We start from the raw sequence: 20,758 nt of genomic DNA on the forward strand, positions 1-20,758 counted from the left end.
CTTTGGTCAGGACACTCTTAGGATCCAAACCTAGAAGCAGGTGGACAAACAGAAGACAGTAAACTGGGATCAAATCCATACTCGTTATATTCATTTTATGCTTTTGCTAAGGAAAACTTTTCAAACAAAAAAACATGAAGACACTTGGCTGCAAAACACAAAACCTGTGAATAGAAACCTTAGGGTCATGACCTCCCAGTATTCTGCTCTATGGTTGTTTCTGCAGAGTTTTATGTTAACCTTAACTTTTGACAAAATGTATATTCTCATTAACAGTATTTGTTTAAATGTTTAAACTTAACCCTTCAAAACTAACAGAGCTCCAGTGAAAAGTTCCCCCTTGTCTTCGAAGGTTTCTAATCCTGACGGAGACCTGCGTCACACTTTGCTTAACTCCTCCGTCCTGGAACACCCCCGAGCTCTGGTCCTGCTGCCTGCAGAAAGGTAGAGATACATCTGTAATTAATGTAATTAGGTTTGGAGTAGTGCTGATGAGGGTCAATACTATTCAACAGTAGAATTGCCTGTAATATAGAGCATTAGAGGTAAAAGTTTCAGGAAACTCATAAATGGTTAAACACATCATTGCTGCACCATCTCTTTCCGTTTTGATGTATTATAAGTACAGTAGGCATGCTTGTCCCGATAGTGGCCAACTACCGTCATTTCTGGAGTATAATTCACACATTTAGAGGTCTGGTTGTCACATTTGGTTTTCAAGCAACTCAGACTACGGTTGCAAATCATATATCTTTTTCTCTTCGTGACATATTTTTTGAATGATTAGACTTATACTTGGGGGCGACTTATTGTCTTGAAAATACAATAACTACATCTTTGTCTCATTTGGCCATGAATTTTTTTTTCGTGTTTAGCTCATGCATGTAGAGGTGTGAAAACCAGTGAAATACCAGAACTTTGAATCTTCACCAGTATGATGTTCTGGACTGACTGGGGAGACCGGGCAGCCGGCGTCTACCGGGGCTACATGGATGGAAGCAATGTGTCCTGCATCGTGGCAGAAGGAGTCCGCTGGCCCAACGGGATCACTGCAGACGACCGGTGGCTGTACTGGACCGAGGCGTTCAGCGACCGCATCGAAAGGGCAGACTTCACCGGGGGACAGAGGAGCATTCTGATGGAGGGACTGCCCCATCCGTATGCCATTGCTGTCTTCAAGGTAAAGTATGGTTCCCAGTTCAGGTCTTAAGCTTTGGACAGACAAGTTCAAGTCAAGTCTCAAGTTTCTGACTGAAATCCACTTTCTCACTTCAGATGCATGGTCTGTCTAACGCACAAAATGGCTGTTGTTTATGTTTAAATTACTACATAACACACATTTTTATCTTAAAAAGAACATTAAATAGGTGTGTATTATTTTTTTTAATTAATAAGCTATATTTACTCCACTGCAATGTAAATATGTATTTATTCATAAGAGGAGACAAACACCTGTTAATGATAAGTGAACATTTCACCATAATTGATTGTACAAATTGCTGAGAAATACATTGCTATTAGCTTGTATTGCTAATAGCAGATAACTAGATAACTAGTACATTCTGTTAGGTTTCCGTTTTGGAGCGGTGTAACAGCTAAGTTACGTTAGATCAAATCCTCCAGATCTAACTTTCAACTCTTGAGTAAATGGAATCCAGTATAAGCAGCCACCATACCTTGTTCCTGATTCACTCTTTTCTTCACTTCATAATTAGAGTTTTCTCTACTTTGAAGAAGATTTCGAACAAGCTGAATTGGATGTGCTTTAAAAACTCCTCTTTTTGCCAGTTGGAACTTCTCAACTCTACACAATATAAACTTCTTGATATTTACATTGTACATAATCCATTCAAACATTTTCATTAAGTATCACTAATAGCAGTCCAAGTACCACCAGTTGAACTTATACCACTGTAGAACCATGGGTTTAGATGTACCAGCTTACTTTCACCCTTACTGGTATGAGGTAAAGATTTTTCATGAGATTTATGTCTTTTCCCTCAACTCTCAGTTGAGTAAGGAGTTTTTCCAAGTCCCAGGTTAATGCCATCTTTCCACTGAACTTTATGGTGACTTAGTTTGGCATTATGCCATTTTGTCTGTTTCCGTTGTAAAAGTGTCCCATATAACCAATTAGTACCCCACCATTCCTGGACCCCTTCAATTGTAGGTCCATAAGACTACAGTACAATACAATTTGGGTGGCGCTATTGGTGTCACAACACAGTCTATTGATTGGAGGACATAAAATCATTGCTGCTCTCAACAAGCATGAGACATACCAGTGTGTCACGTTTGCCGTCGCACTAGTACGCAATGTTAGGCATATAGGTTTAATGCCGCCTGCCCAGTGAGAGGTCTAACTGGTGATGAAAACGCACTCTTGAATACGCCGGACCATAAAATAGTGTATCGACTCATGGTGTACTGCTAATTGGAAATGGGGCATCTGTGAATTGAAGTCTTTGTCTTTACAAGGAAGGTCTTTGTCACAGTCTTAAGTCTCCTGTTTGAAGTATTTACTGCCTTCAAACAGTTACCTTTTGTCTTTGTTGTAGTCACTTACTCATGTTAAATCTGAACGCTTTAGTGTTTACATTGAATGGTGATTTCAGAATGATCTGTACTGGGACGACTGGTCAAGAATGGGAATCTTCAAAGCTCCAAAAGCTGGATCTCAGAACAATGAGCTGATTGTTGGCAGATTAACTGGAGTCATGGACCTCAAGATTTTCTATAAGGGAAAGAACAAGGGTGAGGAGCATTCATCACCATTATTATGGAGCTGAGTTCCCTGTTCTGGTTATAAATCAGGACTTATTATGATCATCTGGTCGTTCTCTCTTCCTTATCAGGGCATAATGCCTGCACCTACCAGCCATGCAGTTTGCTGTGTCTCCCACAACCTAGCCACAAACACACCTGTGTTTGTCCGGAGGGTGCACCGACCCTGACCATACCCAATGGAGAGCTGCAGTGCCAGTGTCCCCCTGGTTACCAGCTCCAAAATAACACCTGCACCAAAACCGGTGAGCATAACCAGGCTTTAACTTCTCAGTGATTTATAATCTTCTCCGTCCTGGAGCAGAGGAATACATTCTTAGAGAGTAATTTGCAGCTTGCTTGTCATTCTTCCTGTCCTTCCATCAGAGCACAGCTGCTTGCCCAATCAGTACCGCTGTACCAACGGACGCTGCATCAGCAGTATCTGGAAATGTGACAGCGACAATGACTGCGGAGACATGAGCGATGAGCAGGAGTGTCGTGAGTTTCCATCTGCTTAACCTTTTCCACATAAAAAAACAAGAAAAGCAGCCAGATTAGGAAAGAATTTCACTTTTCTCCTACGCTCATCTCTGTTTGCAGCCACTACAACTTGTGATCCATCCAACCAGTTTCGCTGCATAGCCTCGGGCTCGTGCATCCCACTGGCCTTTAAGTGTGACCACGAAGACGATTGTGGTGACAACAGTGATGAGGAGCACTGTGGTACAAGGGTGTAATTTTGTGTTGCAAGTTGGTGGGGACGAGGAGGAGCGGGGGGTGGGCACTGATGCACCCGCAGTTACTGGAAGGCCTTTTCTTTTCTAGTGCTAAGAATGAGGCCAAAACTTACATGTGAATGCCATACAGCCTTATTCAATAAATTAGGATATACGCCATGATCAGGCTTCTCAGATTAATAGTACCTTTCGAAAATAACCTCTTAGCAGGTATTAAATATACTATGAAATATAAATATGTTAAAAGATACGTAATCTAATTAATCTATATAATGTCTTTTACTTGGTGATGGAACTGCTGACAAAGGAACTTTTCAGTCATATTCTAATTTATGGAATCAGCCTGTATTTGTTGAATGCTTGCCAACAGTTTCACAATTCAGTAATATTTTTTGTGAAGAATTATCACATAGTTGCCTCTTATTGTCTATCACATAGTTGCCTCTTGATAAAATCAAGTATTTTTAGCATTTGATTTTATCAAGTGCTAAAAACATCAACATGAGATTCTATAACAATCAAAATGTCATTAAACATTTCAAAAGCAGAATAAGGAACTTCTGTGTAAACCTATTGAATCCTTGTCAGTGCAAACTTTGTATTTTTCAATTATGTGATTCTGACTCCACAGCTGCCCCTCAGTTGGTTGGCAAAACCTTTGCCCTGGTGACTTAACATAGCAGATGAGATAAGATGTGTCTTTAATATAGCAAATATTAAAGACGCAAAAACTGGTCTTGTTGGGGCAGTTGGTGAGTAAAGTGACCATCGATATTATTGGATTCTATAAAATGAGGCTTAAAGCTGAGATGCTGATGTTTAGATGTGAACATATACTGTATATTCTCTCTGCATATAAATCTATAAATAGTTTGGTTTCTGTCAGTTCTGTAAAGATACAAGAGAGAACAAAGCAAATTTCTCTTTTATATTGACCAATAATTAAATTTTACTTAATTGTCGCTGTAGAAGCCGTGATTTAAAATTTAACAAACTTTGGCTCTTGATGCCTTATGAAATATTTAATTCTATTTGATGACTGGTCTGAATATTGAAACGTTCTGCTTACAAATGATGCAATTTGCCCAGGGGAAAAATGTAGAAAAACAGGTGGTTATATTATATTTTTCTCAATCTGTCAGCTTAAGGTCACGCACAGACTCGTTGCCATGGCAACCAATAAACAACAGCCCCAGGAACGCAGAGCAAAGATTACGTTGAAGTGCATCAGGAATTAACATAAAAAAAACACAAAAAACATTTCCCACACAAAAAAGTATGTAAAAACACCAAACAGAAAATTTTGTCCGTTGCAGATTTATGTTTTTGAATTTCCATTTTGCGATCATTAGAAAGTGATCCTGAACACTAGCGGTGGTTGATTAGCTAACTTAAACACCGGGACTCCTGATTATGTGTCATTTTTTAGCAAAAATAATGTTATAAACCTAACGACCTAAGCTTTTAATTTATGTACTGCTATATTTTAATATACATATATCTAAAAAAAAATTCCGCTTTATCTCTCTCTTTGTCCTCCCTCATCATAAGAACAAAAATCTCTTGTTTGGCCTACAATGACTCTTAAAGGTTCCCACATACTTGGTGTACTTGACTCCGTGGAGGTCCGCACGTACACAAAACAAACTGAAATTGGATATCCGTTGTACATGTTTGCACAAAGGTAAATTTTTATGACAGCGTTTGTGTACTGTGTCGCACAGTAAACTGCTCAATGGGAAATGGTGTTCACATCAAACAGTTTTGTATGTGACACTGAGTTGATAAGTTTGAGATTCAGTGCAGGGACGCGCATCAGCCAGACTTCCACTCTCTGTGCCGCCCTAGTGTGTGTGCAGTGGCTTCCCTGGTGGAGAATAAACGGGGCTAAGCACCAAACTGGCTTATCAAACTTGCTCATGTCCATTTGGGTTGTGGGGAATGAAGGAATTTGCTATGTGAAATGTAGGCTGTAACAATGAAATCCCAACAATCTTTGGACAGTGGATGCGGAGTCCACATACAGTAAACCCTCGTTTTTCGCGGAGGTTGTGTTCCAAAAAGAACCCGTGATAGGCGAAATCCGTGAAGTAGTTACCTTTATTTTTTACAATTATACAGCATAATTAAATACTCTACGTTGAAACCAAAGAACAAAACCTGTTTTCAGGTCCAAGCATTTTTTAACAAATATAACTGTCAGATCTATAACCTGATATTCTCGCTGGACAAAAATAAGAACACAGGGAGACAGTTACATTTCTTACAATTGAACGGAGAACTATACCCAGGGACATCTCCTTATTTCTGTCTCTGGACCAGTTCTAACATGCTCCTTTGCAATTGCATATTTATTACATTGAGGCGTGGCTTAAGTTACAAATCATTTGCATAGAAGGTGGGGCAAACAGAAAACATAGCTGTCAACACAGAGTCAGTCACAAGTCACTACTTAAGCAATGGTTCCCTTCTGCATTTCCTTCCAGTTCCCGAGATTCTTTGGGTCAGCTCCCTTCCCCCTGTGGGTTGTAAACTTCGGTTTTCATGTCCTTCTAGGTCATAAAACTTTGACCCTTAGTCTTTGATGTTCTCTCTTGTTAGGTGTCAGCTCTTATCTCCAGGCCATTTGTCGGCTTGCTTCCTGCTGCTCCAAACATCTTACACATAACACACACATTCCGAGAGCAGACCTAAATTCTCACAGTCCTTAAAGTCTCCTAATCTTTAATATTTATATTTGTATTTATCTAAAAACCTAACAATAATGCTTTCTTACAAATAACTACAGTAAAATAATCATTTTAATCATCAATTCGAAGTACAGTAGGACAAATTGTGACTCGTGTATTTCACTGTGCCTCTGACTTGACGCTGCGGCTTGACGTCGCTCTCTAGTGTCTTTTTCTTCTGAAACCTGTGGTGCAGGTGTGTTTTTTCCAAAGAAGAACATAGTTATCGGTACTAGTAGGAACAGTTGTCCTGCAGTTTTTCGAGCTGACCTAGACTCAGGAGTGATGGTTGTGTCAATTTCTTGTGTGAATTCTTAGCCAGGAAGAGGCTGAACATCAGAAGTTACATCTTCAGCAATACCAACTTCATCATTCTCAATATCTGATAAAATCTCAGTTTCACCATTTCATCTCCCGCCCTAATGTCCACCTGTATGTCTTCCAAAACCTTCTCTTGACATCTCCCACCCTGCTATTTTTGGGGACACTTCTAAGCTCGACCCTGACGAAGGGTTCCTTCTCGACCCACAAGCGCTATAGGATACACTACCCCTCGATCAGGAGGTGGGCAAACTACTTGATAGGGAGTTGAGTCATAAAAGCCCTGAATTTTGCTGCGACCCCATACTGAATGGTTTCTTGTATACGCCAGGTCCCCTGCCTGAAAATCTGGGGCAACATCCACATCCTGATTTCTCTGAACCCTTCTACTCTCTACGTTTTGGTATACCATGTCATAGGCTGCATTTAGTCATTTTTGGCGCTCTTCTACCCACTCTTCCAAGGGCAGGTCAAGATCCCCATCATTTTCACTCAGTCCCACAAAAAAACCCACCGGCAACTATTGTTTCCAACCAAACATCAAAAAGTAGGGTGTCATGCCAGTAGATTGATGGGCCACTTACGTTTCTTTTTTTTTTTTTTTTTCAAAATATTTTTATTAGAATTTTTTGCTATATAAACATACAAGAAAAGAACATGAAAAAAGAGAAAAAAGGGGAAAAAAATTAACACAATGCCGTCCCTCCCCCCACCCCAAAAATAATAATAATAAAGAAAAACACACAAAACCCCAGGGTTCACTATCTACACAAAAAGAAAGGAAAGATTGAGTTTACATGTTACATTGTTCGATAAAATATAGGAAAGGGGACCAAATATCCTTAAAGTCTTCAAGTTTTCCTTTTGTTATACAAGTCAGTTTTTCCATTGCCAGGTTGTTGCTCAGTAGTTTGACCCATTCATTTATCTTCGGTCTTTCTGGGTTCCTCCATTTCAGAGCAATCAAATGTTTAGCCTGCAAAAGGCAAAAACTCACAAGCTTCTTTCTCTTTATAGGTACTTTAAATCCATCTGGAAAAATATGCAGTAGGCATAACCACAAGTTTACTGTCCATTGAAACATCCTGTTCAATCAAATGAGAGGTGAACACAATAACCTCCTTCCAGAAAGTTTGAAGTTCCATACATTGCCACATACAATGAAAAGAGTACCCTTATCTATATTACATTTAACACACACATCAGGAATATTTCAGTTGAAATGGTGAAGTTTTATAGGAGTGATATATGTCCTAAACAACCACTTGTATTATAATAGTCTAAACCTTGTGTTAATAGTTTGCGTTTGTGCCAGTAGACAAGAGTTGTTTCATTCATCTTTAGCCCTCTATGGCATGGCGTTGCCCTCAGGCAACAAACCACATAGCTGTACCTCACATTGCTCCTTTATTTTATTTTTTGGGGGGCATGATTTTTGACATATTTTTGTCCAAAAAAAAGTTATTTTATGAATATAGTGTTTGTTTGATTTGTATTTCATTTCTCATAATCAGTGTAGACAATCTTGGTGTTCTAGACCAATGTTACCCTGAGGCAACAAACCCAAATCTGGTTCCAGGAGGTGTCAGAGTCCGATTTTATGATTGACATGTAATTAGGGACCACCAAGCTCCCAAAGAATGCAGGAAAATATGTCTTCCCCACAAAAATAAAAAGTCATGCCATAGAGGGTTAAAGATTTCAGTTTGCAGATCTTTTTTCCATGCTTGTAAATATGAGATACTATTTTCTTTTAAGGCTAAAAGCAAGATATTATAAAATTTGGAAAGTAAACCCCCACTCTGATTGTGGTGAGTGGCTAAATATTCTATGGTAGAGAGTGGAGGTTCAGCAGTGGATTTCAGTGACGCAAAAACAAAGCTTCTAATCTGTAAATACTTAAAAAATGTTTTTGAGGCAGACAGTACTTATTTGCCAGCTGTTCAAAGGACATCAAAACTCCTTCACTACAAAGGTCCCCTATTTTATTTAAAATGCTCTTCCTGGTTTGAATCTATTATTTCCCCAAATAGGGGATAAACATGAGAGCTCGGACACCTCATCCAAAACCGAATGTGAGTGGTGCCAAACTGATATTGTGTTTTTGAGAAAAGGATTTTTGGTGTTTTTTAATAGATGTTTAAGATCTGCTGAGCAAAGATAGGATGCCAAAGATAATGTTATTAAGTTGTTCTCTATTTGTACCCAAGAGGGTATGTCATCAGTGGAAAAATAGCAAGTAGCAGCACAAAGCTGTGTTGCATAATAGTACAACATAATGTTTGGCACTCTAAGCCCACCTCGTTCATAGGGTAGATAAAGAAGAGAGAGTTGCAATCTGGGGCATTTATTGTTCCATATAAATTTGGTAAAGGCTTTATCTATCGAAGAAAAGAAGGAAGCTGGAATATGTAAGGGGATGGACTGAAAAAGGTATGAGAACTTCGGGAGAATGAACATTTTACTGACGTTAATAAGACCTATCATTGAAATTGGCATCTCATTCCACCTATCTAGGGAATCTAATATTTTCTGCATTAAAGGATCATAGTTTATAGAGACTATTTTCTCTAGATCTGGGTTAATCTTAATTCCTAGGTAGGTAAAGCCCTCATAGGTATAAGCAAATTGTGTTTGTATTGGGGGGTTATTTCTGTTAAGCAGTAATAAGGAGCTTTTCTTTTGGTTAACTTTGTAACCTGAGAATTCACCAAATTCCTTCAGAATTTTATCAACAGCCTGAATAGACTCTTTCAGATTAGCTAAAAACAGAACAATATCATCTGCAAAAAGAGACAACCGGTGCGCCACATCTCCAATTTGAATGCCGGTGATTTCAGGGGATTTACGTATTGCCATGGCAAGCGGCTCAATGGCAAATAAGAAAAGGAGGGGGGACAGGGGGCATCCCTGTCGCGTCGGTCTACAGAGGCTAATACATGTTGAAAGTTGACCGTTTGTTGCGACCTTAGCAACTGGCTCAGTATATAGTTATTGAATCCATTTTAAATATTTTTCTCCTAGGCCAAATCTCTTAAGAGTATCAAAGAGATAGCTCCATTCGATCCTGTCAAAAGCTTTCTCAGCATCTAATGACAGAAAGGCGTGGTCCATAGCAAACTGTTTTGCATATAATATATTTAGCAATCGACGGGTATTGTGAAAGGCTTGGCGCCCAATAACAAATCCATTTTGGTCATTCGAGATTAAATTAGGAATATGAGTTTCAATCCTTCGAGCCAAAGCTTTGCATAGAATTTTTGTGTCACAGGACATTAAAGAAATGGGCCTATATGAACCCATTTCTGTTGGGGGTTTACCTGGCTTTAACAAGAGAGAAATAGTTGCCAAACGTGGTGATGGAGGCAGGATGCCTTTTTCATAAGATTCATTGAATGCTTCGAGTAAAGGGGGCAGTAATTTATCTGGAAATTTTTTGTAAAGTTCAATTGGAAGGCCATCGGGGCAGGGTGCCTTACCCGAATTCATGCGGCTTAAGGCCATTTTAAGTTCTTCAATACTCAGCTTTTCATCCAAATTGTTCTTATTCTCTTCTGACAGTTGGAAATTATAGTAAATTGTAGTTGGTCCAGAAACTGTTTCTGTTTATTTGTGTTGTCTAGATATTGGGATGTATATAAGTTTTCATAATATTTTGCAAATGCATCGTTTATACTTTTTGGATCTACCAGATTTTCACCATTATTTAATTTGATTGAATTTGTGGCACGATTCGTCTGTAACTTTTTAGGCCTCCAAGCTAAGAGTTTACCTGCTTTCTCACCCTAATCATAATATGATTGTTTTAACCACAGTAGATTAGTTGCTATTTTGTTGGTAGTGAGCTCATTATATTCCGATTTTAGTAAAAGAAGTCTCCTATATTTGTCAGCGTCATTAGAGTGATACAGTTGCTCTTGTAATTCTTTGATTTGTTTTTCAATGTTTTTTAATTTATTCAAATGTAGTCTTGATTTATGCCTAGTAAAGCTCATTATTTCCCCCCTTATGTAGGCTTTAAAGGCTTCCCATTTTATTGATGCACTGGTTTGGGTTGTATTAAAATTGAAATACTCAGTTATTTTCTCTTCGAGAAATTCCTCAAATTCTTGGGATCTAAACCATTTAGCTTGAAATCGAAATGGGATTGAAGACCGGCAATAATTTGGTAATTTTATTGACAGAATAACTGGGGCATGATCAGAAAGTAGAATAGCTTCATACCAACATTTTTGAACTGTAGATAATAAATCGGAGGAGACCAGAAAATAATCTATTCGTGAATAAGTTTTGGAGGTGCTTGAAAAGCATGAGTACTCTGTCTTATTTGGATGAAGTTGCCTCCAAACCTCCACTATATTAAGATCTTTCATATATTTCTCGACAGTTTTTCTGGCTTGTTGGTGGGATATGACAGAACTATTTGAACGGTCTATTGCAGAGTTTAAAACACAATTGAAATCTCCACCAATTATAAATGGACCGTTATAAGCTGACATGGTTAAAAACAGATTTTGGTAAAAGGTAGGATCATCCTCGCTGGGGGCATATAGACATACAAAGTTGACCAATGTAGAGATTATAGTCCCACTTAGAATGATAAATCTCCCTGCCGGGTCAATGTATTTATTTTTAAGTTCAAATGGAATTGATTTGTGAATCATTATTATTACTCCTCTGGCGTGAGCTGTAAAACTAGAGGAGAATACCTGTCCCGGCCACCTAGATCTAATTTTATTTACATCCTTTTCAATCAAGTGTGTCTCTTGTAAAAAACATATTGTAGTTTTCATCTGTTTGATCCTGCCCATCACTTGTTTAAGTTTGACCATTTTGTTCAGACCTCTAACATTCCAACTAGATATATTGATTACCGGGCAATCAGACATAAATCGTGTACTTGGAGATGTAAATAAATATAATGCATTGGCCTCTTCTTATTCTCACATTCAAGTCATGTAAAGTCAACAAAAAAACTGTACCCATAGTGAGCCCTTCATCCCAAATCACCACACATTTCCCCAAATGAAATGTGGTGTTAATCCCTTCTGAACATTGAACTCGGGTTATGTGAAACGTTGCATCCACTAAGTGGGTAACGTAAAAGTCCACACGCATAACGAAGGTAATATGTGGGTTGGCTGGCCGAACAAAGAATAATTTTACCAAAATATTAATAGTTAAGGCTAGATTTGGTAACAATACAAAGGTATAATAAAGAAATATTAATAGCAGTGTTCATGCTTTCACATACATCAACAAAACGTTTGTCAACTTACAATACTGTCCACTGCAATTTGTTCCTTTTGTATCCACTGTTGAGGGGAAGCGATGGGCACACACTATGTCCTGGAGTTATTCTCTGTCTGTGGGCTTATTCCATCGATGTATTTCTCGGCTTCTTCCACTGACTTGAAGATCCGTCGCTTGTCATTGTGTGTGATGATCAGATGAGCTGGATACAAAATACCATACCGGACTTTAAGGACTCGAAGCCGGGCTTTCACTCCATCAAAGCACCTCTGCAGCTTGCGAGTCTACTTACGTTTCTATTCAGATGGAAGAAGCAAGTCATGTAAATTGCGGTTAAAATGCTCACACTACCCATTCCCATAAGGATAACAAGGGGTAGTGTGACTTGTGTCAATTTTGTACAACCTACAGAACTGATGAACCAAATTACTCTCAAAATTATCAAAAATCAGAATGAATCTTGCTTTGGGGCCCAAAAAGTTGAAACCAATCTTTCACTAGTGCCTCTGCAACAGTACTAGCACACTAATCTTTTGTGGTGACAGTCTGTGTAAACTTTGAAAAGATGTCAGTCATTACAAGAACATTTTCTCTACCACAGGTTCTAAAAGTGTAAAATCTTATTAGCTTTGATTGTGCCCATATAGGTTTTACCTTTTGGCAACAGAGCCTTCACTAATGTTCATACAGACTGTCTAAAAGGGTGTGGTGGTGGGGGTTACTACTTATTAGCTTTGAGTGAAATCAAATGACTTAAGTTTGTGAACACATATGCTATGTAGCATAATAAAGACTCTCCTCATTCATGCACTAATTTTTAATCAACTCTTCAGAGTCTCACCAGTGCGGCCCCGGAGAGTTCACATGTGCACAAGGCATTTGCATCCGTGAGGTGTGGCGCTGCGACGGGGACAACGACTGCAGAGACTGGTCAGATGAAGCCAACTGCACAGGTTGGCAAATTAACACAAACTAATGGAATATTCAGTAACTACTGTACAAGTAATTCAAAATGTAGAATGTTTATAAAGTTGTATCTAGCAAATTTCATAGACATGAACCCATAATCCATCCTGTGTCTAACACAGAGGAGGCTCCCCTTTCAGGATATCACATGTGACAAATTTGTTTAACTTGCTTCTTCCTGCATTTGCTTCTTTTTTGTTTGTACCTAGTGGGTCACCATACATGTGAACCAAGCAGCTTCCAGTGTCACACAGGTCACTGTATACCACTGCGTTGGAAGTGTGACGGAGATGATGACTGTCAGGACAACTCGGATGAAGATCCTCAGTATTGTGGTGAGTTGAGACTGCTCTGTGGTGAGGTCAATAGCCACTGTTCATTGTGTCTCTTCAGCAGGTATAGGGGGGAAATGTTAGGACAATTCCAAGGGCCCCTGATCAACAGGGGGTCCTCTACAATTTTTTTTTCCTCATAGAAATTAAATAAAATGGGGCCCTGTCAATTACAAAATTAATAACATTGTGTTTTCTGAAATTGTTTTTATCAGTAATAAGTAAATGTTACCACTCCCAGACCAAAAAGCACACATCCATATTTGCACTGAACCCTCCCCTGGATCTGCATAAAATGGTTCGTTTCTGCTTAGCCGCTTGACTGTGACGGTGTTCAGCAGCAGTCAGTAGAAGACAAGAACGACTGTGGCGGTTATTTTGCTACCAAAAAATATTGAGAAAATACGGTTCTCTCTTTCATAGCATTCGTTTCGTGTCTCACAATGGGAACGCCCTTGGCCTAACCTCATCAGAAGCTCCTATTACATTACACCAGCCCGGATTGGCTGAAGATAAGCCTGTCAGTGTCAGAGAGGGCAGGACGCCTTGCTCCAACCAACCACCTCCCTCCTCCACTCAGACCGTGAAGGGGAGGAAGTGGCTGGCCTGCCCTCCTCCCTGGATGGAGAGAGAAATTACAAAAAGAATATCTTGAAATGACCTACAATGCTTCTTTACATACTCAGACATGAAAATATTTTTAGTTATAATTACCCAAAATTTAAACATGCAGAAAGATGATTTATAACTTACAAGTAGGAGGCAAGGTTTAGCATGCAACTCTGCTTCATAAAAAGGACTGCATTCCAAATACACTAAAACAAATGTCTATTGTCAAATCAGTTGATGACAAAAGAAAACAGCCACTGACAGTCAACATATACCAGGATTGGCTACAAATAATTTTAATAACTAAAAAAGATAAATATGATTTAATTGACTCTTTTGTTACTGAACATGAGTTTGACAAAAACTTTGTGACAATATTGCATTTACAAATTTTCTTTAAGTATGACTATCTGAGTGACAAGGCTGCCACAGTTTCAACAGCAGATGTCACTAGTGAGAAATTAATGAACCACCAAATAATGAACCTTTGGGCAAAGCAATGGGCTGGGAAGCTTCATTGCTTCATGAGGCTTCATTTGGCCATTACTAGTAGCAACTGGTAAGACTCAATAGACAACTGACGACAGACTTGACGAGGACCCAACAAGGAACACAGGTGGGATTAAATACACAAGGAGGTAATCAGGGGAAACAAGACATAGCTGGTAACAATCAAGGGGTAGAGAGGACAACACAGTCTCAATTGAGCACGGGAACCTGAATGAATACACAGAAAAACTCAAATCTTCACAGCTGGGCTGCATCCTTAATAGCAGATTTATTAAGGACGCAGCCCTCTGCTTCATCCTTGTGGAAAACCTAGAGCAACGAAGATACCTGTGGCTTATAGCCTGATGCAGCTTATATATGTACGTTTCCAGTTTTTAAAAAAAACTTTGTGGGTGCGTCTTATTGTGAGGTGCCCTCTGTAGTCCGGAAAATATGGTCTAATGTGCCCGAAGCACATAGCAGGCGCTTATCAAATATTAGAGCAGGGCTGGAGTTCTTAAGCTGAATTTCTGTCACTGTTGGACAGAAACTCGCGTGCAAACTGACATACACAGGCTGATTCTGTGTGTCATTTGTGTGAGTAAAAGATTGTAGGAAAAATATTTCAAAGCAAAAAACTGTATTTTCATGTTTCAATAGTTCAACTTTGTTTCTCGTAGCAGAATAAACAATCTTATCTGATGTAAACAAAGTAGGATGCACTGATTGATCGCCCACCTGATTTTCCAAAATTTTAGTTGATCAGCCGAAACTTGCATCATTTCAGACCCTTCCGACTTTCAGTCTGACGCAACTTATTTCCAAAAACGCAAAAAGTTACAATACTAACAACCTTTTTCTGTGGCATTGGAGACATTGGCAACGTGAAAAATCATCAATCGTACTGTAATTGCAGCTACCAGTGAGATTTATTTGGATTTAAAATGTGTAAAATGAAAGAACAAAACAAGTGGTTCTTGTAATTTAGTAGATGGGACATCAATGCTATTTTTTATATTTGAGAACTCTGCATCATGTGTAGTTAAACAAGTTTGTGTTACTTCACAGGTATTATGTGAAGTAATACCTGTGAAGTATGTTTTTCAATTAAATAAGGCTAGAATATTGAAGGTGCATTGTGGCCTTGACAGTTACAAAAAGAAAGAAAATGGACTTGGCCAGAAAGTCCAATCGGTGCACCCATACCAAAAGGGAGCTTTTTCTTTCCTGGTCATGCTCTTGTGTATATCTTAGCCTGCAGGATTAAGCTCTGCTAGGGGCCAATTCACTGTGTTAACAAGATTTTAATAAAAGGAGGTGGGAGAAGCATCCATTCTGTTTAGTGTCAGCTGGTTGGTATAAAGTAAAAATATCACAGTATCAGAAATAAAACGAAATGTTTAAAATGTTCTCATTGTTTTAATTTGAAACCGAAAAGAGATGCTCTTACTGCTGCTAACGCAATCTCACATATTAATTATTTAGAGCTTTTGGTAAATCTTTCTATAGTAATACATAGACCAAAGTAAAGCAAAAGAAGTAGTTTTCAAAGACATCTGCTTATGGCTCAACATATTGTCCTCCTTGGCTGTTCTGCCCTTTCTAGTTGACACCAGTCTAGCAAGGCAGTATTAGTGAGTTAGGTGGTCTGGCTGTCTGACCTAAAGAAGTCCTGCAGTCAGCTTCTGAATAACAATGTCAATCAGTCTCCCAAATTCATTTTTATGTTGTCCTTGAGATGCTTGAAACATAACATTTTGGCTTATGTCTTTATAGATGGATGGATGGATGGATGGATGGATGGAAGACAAATTCTTATGTTTAAATTCACTTATTTAAAATAACTTTTCTTCCACAGTGACAAAAACCCCTGACTGTAGTCCCAGTACGTATGCACAAAGAAATTAAATGTTCACACTTATATTATGGAAGATTCACCTGCAGTGGCCTGACATACAAAAGGATTTCCCTCAGAAATGGTGGACCGCCTCGGTGCCTCGACCACCGAGGCGGTCCACCATGTTTTTGTATTAAAAGATGTTGACAGGAAATGTAAAAATATTGCTGGGTAAGTATATATGTTATGGGAAAGCATCGCCAGTGAAATGCTGTCTAAACCCACAACTAGTCTTAAAAACAACAAAATAAAAAAGACCATTAAAATTAATATAAATTATTTGCACTTCTGTTTAATCCAAATTAAGCCAGTGGCTCCATCAGACCCCCAGGCCTTCAGGGACCCCATAAATCAGTGGTGCCCAAAGTCGGTCCTCGAGGGCCGGCATCCTGAATGTTTTAGTGCTCGCTCTGGTTTAATGCACCTGGATCAAATAATGGCTCATTAGAAGGTCTAAGAAGAACATTGACATGTTGAAAAGGTTGTAATTACCAGCAGGGAGAGAACTAAAATATGCAGGATGTCAGCCCTTGAGGTCCGACCTTGGGCACCCCTGCCATAAATGCTAATATTTTAACACAGACCACAGATATATAAATGTAACATTTATTTATTGAGATTATCATTGCTGCTAAATTTGATTTAATAGCTTCAGCATACATAAATTAAAATATTTTAAATTGTTTAACATTTAAATTTAAAATTATAAGGAGCTGGCAAGTTTACTTTGTAAAAGTTCAATATTCAAAAGTTCAACAATATTCATAGATTGTTTTGTTAAATCCGCTGCACTGAGCGCAGAGATGCGCAACAAACGGGAGATTGGATTCAATGCTGCTAATGTGGCTTTAGTAGCTCTTCCATTTCATGTCTGTTGAGTTTTTAAATACACAGAAACTGTTGTGGTTGCCCAACTTTAAGGGACGCACATTAACTCTGGCTACCTAAGTAGACAAGGCATTTGATATGGTTTGATGCATCGTGTAACTGGAAAAATAATGCTAAACATAAAAATAAAACAATATAAAAACAAGCGTGATGTGTGACTACGACGAGAGCATGAAAACTCCTCACCGGGCTGCACCTGCAAGTGAGTGATTAGCGCTGGGAAGACAGAGCCACACGCTGGGCAGCGCTTTGAGATGTATCAATGAACACCATATATAATTCTTTGTTCACAAAGATAAATCATTCTCACCACTTGTTCAATGCGCATCTCTGAAAGTGTGACTACAAGTTATTCCTGCGGTTCACATTGAGCTGCGCAACCAGAGTTAACGGTTTAAACTCTTACCTAGATGTGAAGTTCTCTAAAGAAACATAATTCCTCACAGGGGTTGATATGAAGCCTAGGCGCAAATGTCCCAGTGTTTTGATGTGGATCTGTAGTCTGAATCGATTTGCTGCCACACTGGAAAGTGGAATTAAAGATGCCACTTTAGTCGAAATTTTGAAGTCAGGGAACATTTTTCCAATTGATCAAAAGTCAGCAAGACTTGGAACGAGTGGATTTCTTGTCCCATCTGATTTAGACGACCGCAGAAATTTCACACCATGCGCCCCTATACCAGACATGCTCCAAAGTGTCCGCAAATGTGGCTGTGAAGTCACCCTTCACTCTGTTCAGTGCTTGGTTTGTTGTCCCAACTGTCCCCAAAAGAGAGTGTCCTGTTCTTGAAATAATGAATAATACATTTCAATTGTGTTGTCGTTAGAGGGTACCCAGTGTAAAGGTTTCCTGTGCTCTAATGACACCTGCCTGCCAGCCAAAGCTCACTGCAATGGGAACCACGACTGTCCTGACGGTGCTGATGAGCTCAACTGTGGTGAGTGTTTCTGTCATAGTCTGACGTTTGACAGAAACGATGTGACTGATAGATGTTCCTGCCCTCCTGCACTAAATAAACAGCTTTAAACAGATTAGGCTAAAGTAAACGGTTAATAAATAAATCAGAGATACTTGATCCGATAAGAAAAGAACATGGCAGTAAGATGGAAGTTCATTCTTCCTGACCTAAATGTTCCTTTTGTTTCCCCCACAGATCCCCTTTGTACTCGGTACATGGAGTTTGTTTGCAAGAACCGTGCCCAGTGCCTGTTTCAGTCTCTGGTGTGTGACGGTATTAAGCACTGTGAGGACGGCTCTGATGAGGAGGCTGCGTATGCTGGATGTGGTGAGCAACAGACTCTAAATGTGTTGTTAATGATTCATGTTCAGACCGTTCACCTGTCAAAGTCTAAAAGCCAGGAATACCACTGGGTTGTGACTGTGGAAATGCAAAGCAAGCTGACCTTTCATGTGATGGCAACAAAAATACAGAACATGTGAGAGGCTGTAGAGCAGTCCAGAGATAGCCATGCTATTTTTCCACTAAGATAGGAGAGAACAGTCCCTTCTCTTTATCCAGGGGCAGGGTGGTCCTCTCAGCCCACTTCTCTTTGCTTTAGCTATCAAGCCACTTTTCAGTTATCATAAGACTTCACAAAGCTTTAATGGAATTTATAGAAAACAGCTAGAACATTGACTGTACTTATACACAGGCAACTTATTGTTCTACATCTCTAACCCAGCATTTTGTATCTTCAGCATTATGAATTTGCTAGACCGTTTTGGCAAATTTTCATGATATAAGTAGAACTTCCTAAAGAGTGAATGTTTTCCAGTAAATAACACTGGGCTCCAAATTACAGAAACTGTCTTGCTGTTCCCTCTCTCTAGAACAGGATTTAAATATTTGAGAATCAATGTGACCTGTTCATCTTCTGATCTGTTGGAAAAAAATGTCACTCTTCTCCTTAATAATCTCAAACACGACTTCCAGAATGCAGTGTCCTAAATTTATCCCTAGATGGCAAAGTAGCATGTAGCAAAATAAATATATTGCCAAGATTTATGTATCTCTTTCAGAGTATTACGTTTTTCTTCCAAAATCATTCTTCAGACTTATTGATTGAACAGTTTCCTCGTTAATGTGGAGTAATAAACACACCATAATCAGTAAACAGTTCCTTCAGAGACACAAAGAACAGAAGGGTATAGCTTTACCCAACCTGATGTATTACTACTGGGCAGCAACCTACAAACAGTAGCCTATTTGCTTCACCCACCAGATGATGACTGGTGCCAATTACAACTGAATGTATGTAAACCAGTGGTGTCCAAAGTTGGTCCTCGAGGGTCAGCATCCTGCATCTTTTAGTTCTCTCCCTTGTTTAACACACCTGGATCAAATGATGCCTCATTAGAAGGCCTAAAAAGAACTTTGACCTGCTGAAAAGGTTGTTACTATCACCAGAGAGAGAACTAAAACATGCATTATCCCGGCCCTTGAGGACCGACTTTGGGAACCACTGATGTAAACCATCTCATCCCTTGTTTTAGTTATCTCAAAGCTTCCTCTCTTCTCTAAGCAATACTCTTCCTACCCAGTTGTAATCTCCACAAATCTGTCCACAATTTAGACAACACTTCAATATGACAAACTTCTTTATCTATAGTCCCACATATGATAACCATGTTTTCCTGCCAGCCATATTAGATCCTGTCTTTGCCCAATGGCAATGTAGTGATCTTTTTATATATGAAATTTTCGCTACCTTTGATGCCATCATGTCTAAATTTAATTTACAGCGTTCCACCCTCCTCCACTATTTCCAGATTAAAAATTTTGTTTGTAACATCAGTCCTTGCTTTCCCAATTTACTTCCAAAGGGAGGAGTGGAAATCATTTAGCAAATTCCCGCACAACCAGAGAAGAATCTTAGTGTAGATCTCATCTCAATACAGAAAAGCTCAATGAGATCAGAGCAGAATGGTCAGAAGTACTTGGAATAAACATCTCTGAGACTTTTAATCACGGATTACATAGAGTAAACGGGTCAACTTCATGTGCTCAACTTGGACTAATTCAATTCAAGGTTCTTCATAGAATTCATTAAGCCAGATTTTCAAGGATATATTCTACAGTCAGCGAAACATGTCATACATGTCAACAGGCAGATTTTACTCACATGTTCTGGTCCTGTAACAGACTGTGCAACTTCTGGTCTACGATATTTCGGATCTTATCTGAAGCTTTTGGAATAGACGTCCAACCCAGTGCTGAATTGGCAATATTTGGAGTACCCAGTTGTATATTAATAACACATGATTTTAAAAACGTACTAACTCTTTCAACTCCCCAAGACTGGAGAAGAATCTTAGTGTAGAAATCAGAACACCCACCCAAGGCTTTTCTTTGGTTGAAAGACCTGACTGTGTTCTTTAAGCTAGAGAAGATCAAATTTTGCTTTAGAGGATCGATCCAAAACTTTTATAAAACTTGGGTCCCTCTACTATCTTATTTTGAGAAAGTAGATGCCCTCCCTCAAGCTTGAAAATCACACAGGAACTAATTCTGTTGTGAATGTACCTGCACCCCCAGCTTGGTGGCCTAACTAATTCCTTGTAGTTCGAACCACTGTCAGGGGTTAGAACTACTGACAGTGTTCCAACCACTGTCAGTCTACTTATGTAGTTTTAAATATCCATATTCTAATTCAGTTTGTGTACACTTTGTCATGAAACGGTGCGGTGTTGGTGGTGAGGCAGGCGCAGCGGACCCAGGTCAGATGAATTATGATGATTTTAATGATAAATAAGTCCAGCAACAGGCAGCA

The 20,758-nt window shown here is 39.1% G+C and overlaps 1 protein-coding gene across 3 annotated transcripts in view; it reads left to right on the top strand.

Moving 5' to 3' along the window:
* Positions 1–20,758, top strand: part of sorl1 (sortilin related receptor 1) — a 194,641-nt gene that overhangs the window by 103,489 nt on the left and 70,394 nt on the right. For all 3 annotated transcript variants that reach the window (XR_002754350.1, XM_023351415.1, XM_023351416.1), the window contains exons 19-28: positions 353–444; positions 934–1,180; positions 2,616–2,754; positions 2,856–3,029; positions 3,151–3,264; positions 3,367–3,489; positions 12,640–12,759; positions 12,982–13,107; positions 17,815–17,925; positions 18,142–18,273. Coding sequence is in view for 2 of the 3 variants with exons in the window: in XM_023351415.1 (XP_023207183.1) it covers positions 353–444; positions 934–1,180; positions 2,616–2,754; positions 2,856–3,029; positions 3,151–3,264; positions 3,367–3,489; positions 12,640–12,759; positions 12,982–13,107; positions 17,815–17,925; positions 18,142–18,273 (1,378 nt within the window). In the remaining variant the exon portion in view is untranslated. The remainder of the gene's footprint in view (positions 1–352; positions 445–933; positions 1,181–2,615; positions 2,755–2,855; positions 3,030–3,150; positions 3,265–3,366; positions 3,490–12,639; positions 12,760–12,981; positions 13,108–17,814; positions 17,926–18,141; positions 18,274–20,758) is intronic.

Source organism: Xiphophorus maculatus, chromosome 18 (assembly GCF_002775205.1).
Source record: "Xiphophorus maculatus strain JP 163 A chromosome 18, X_maculatus-5.0-male, whole genome shotgun sequence".
Taxonomy (NCBI): Eukaryota; Metazoa; Chordata; class Actinopteri; order Cyprinodontiformes; family Poeciliidae; genus Xiphophorus; species Xiphophorus maculatus.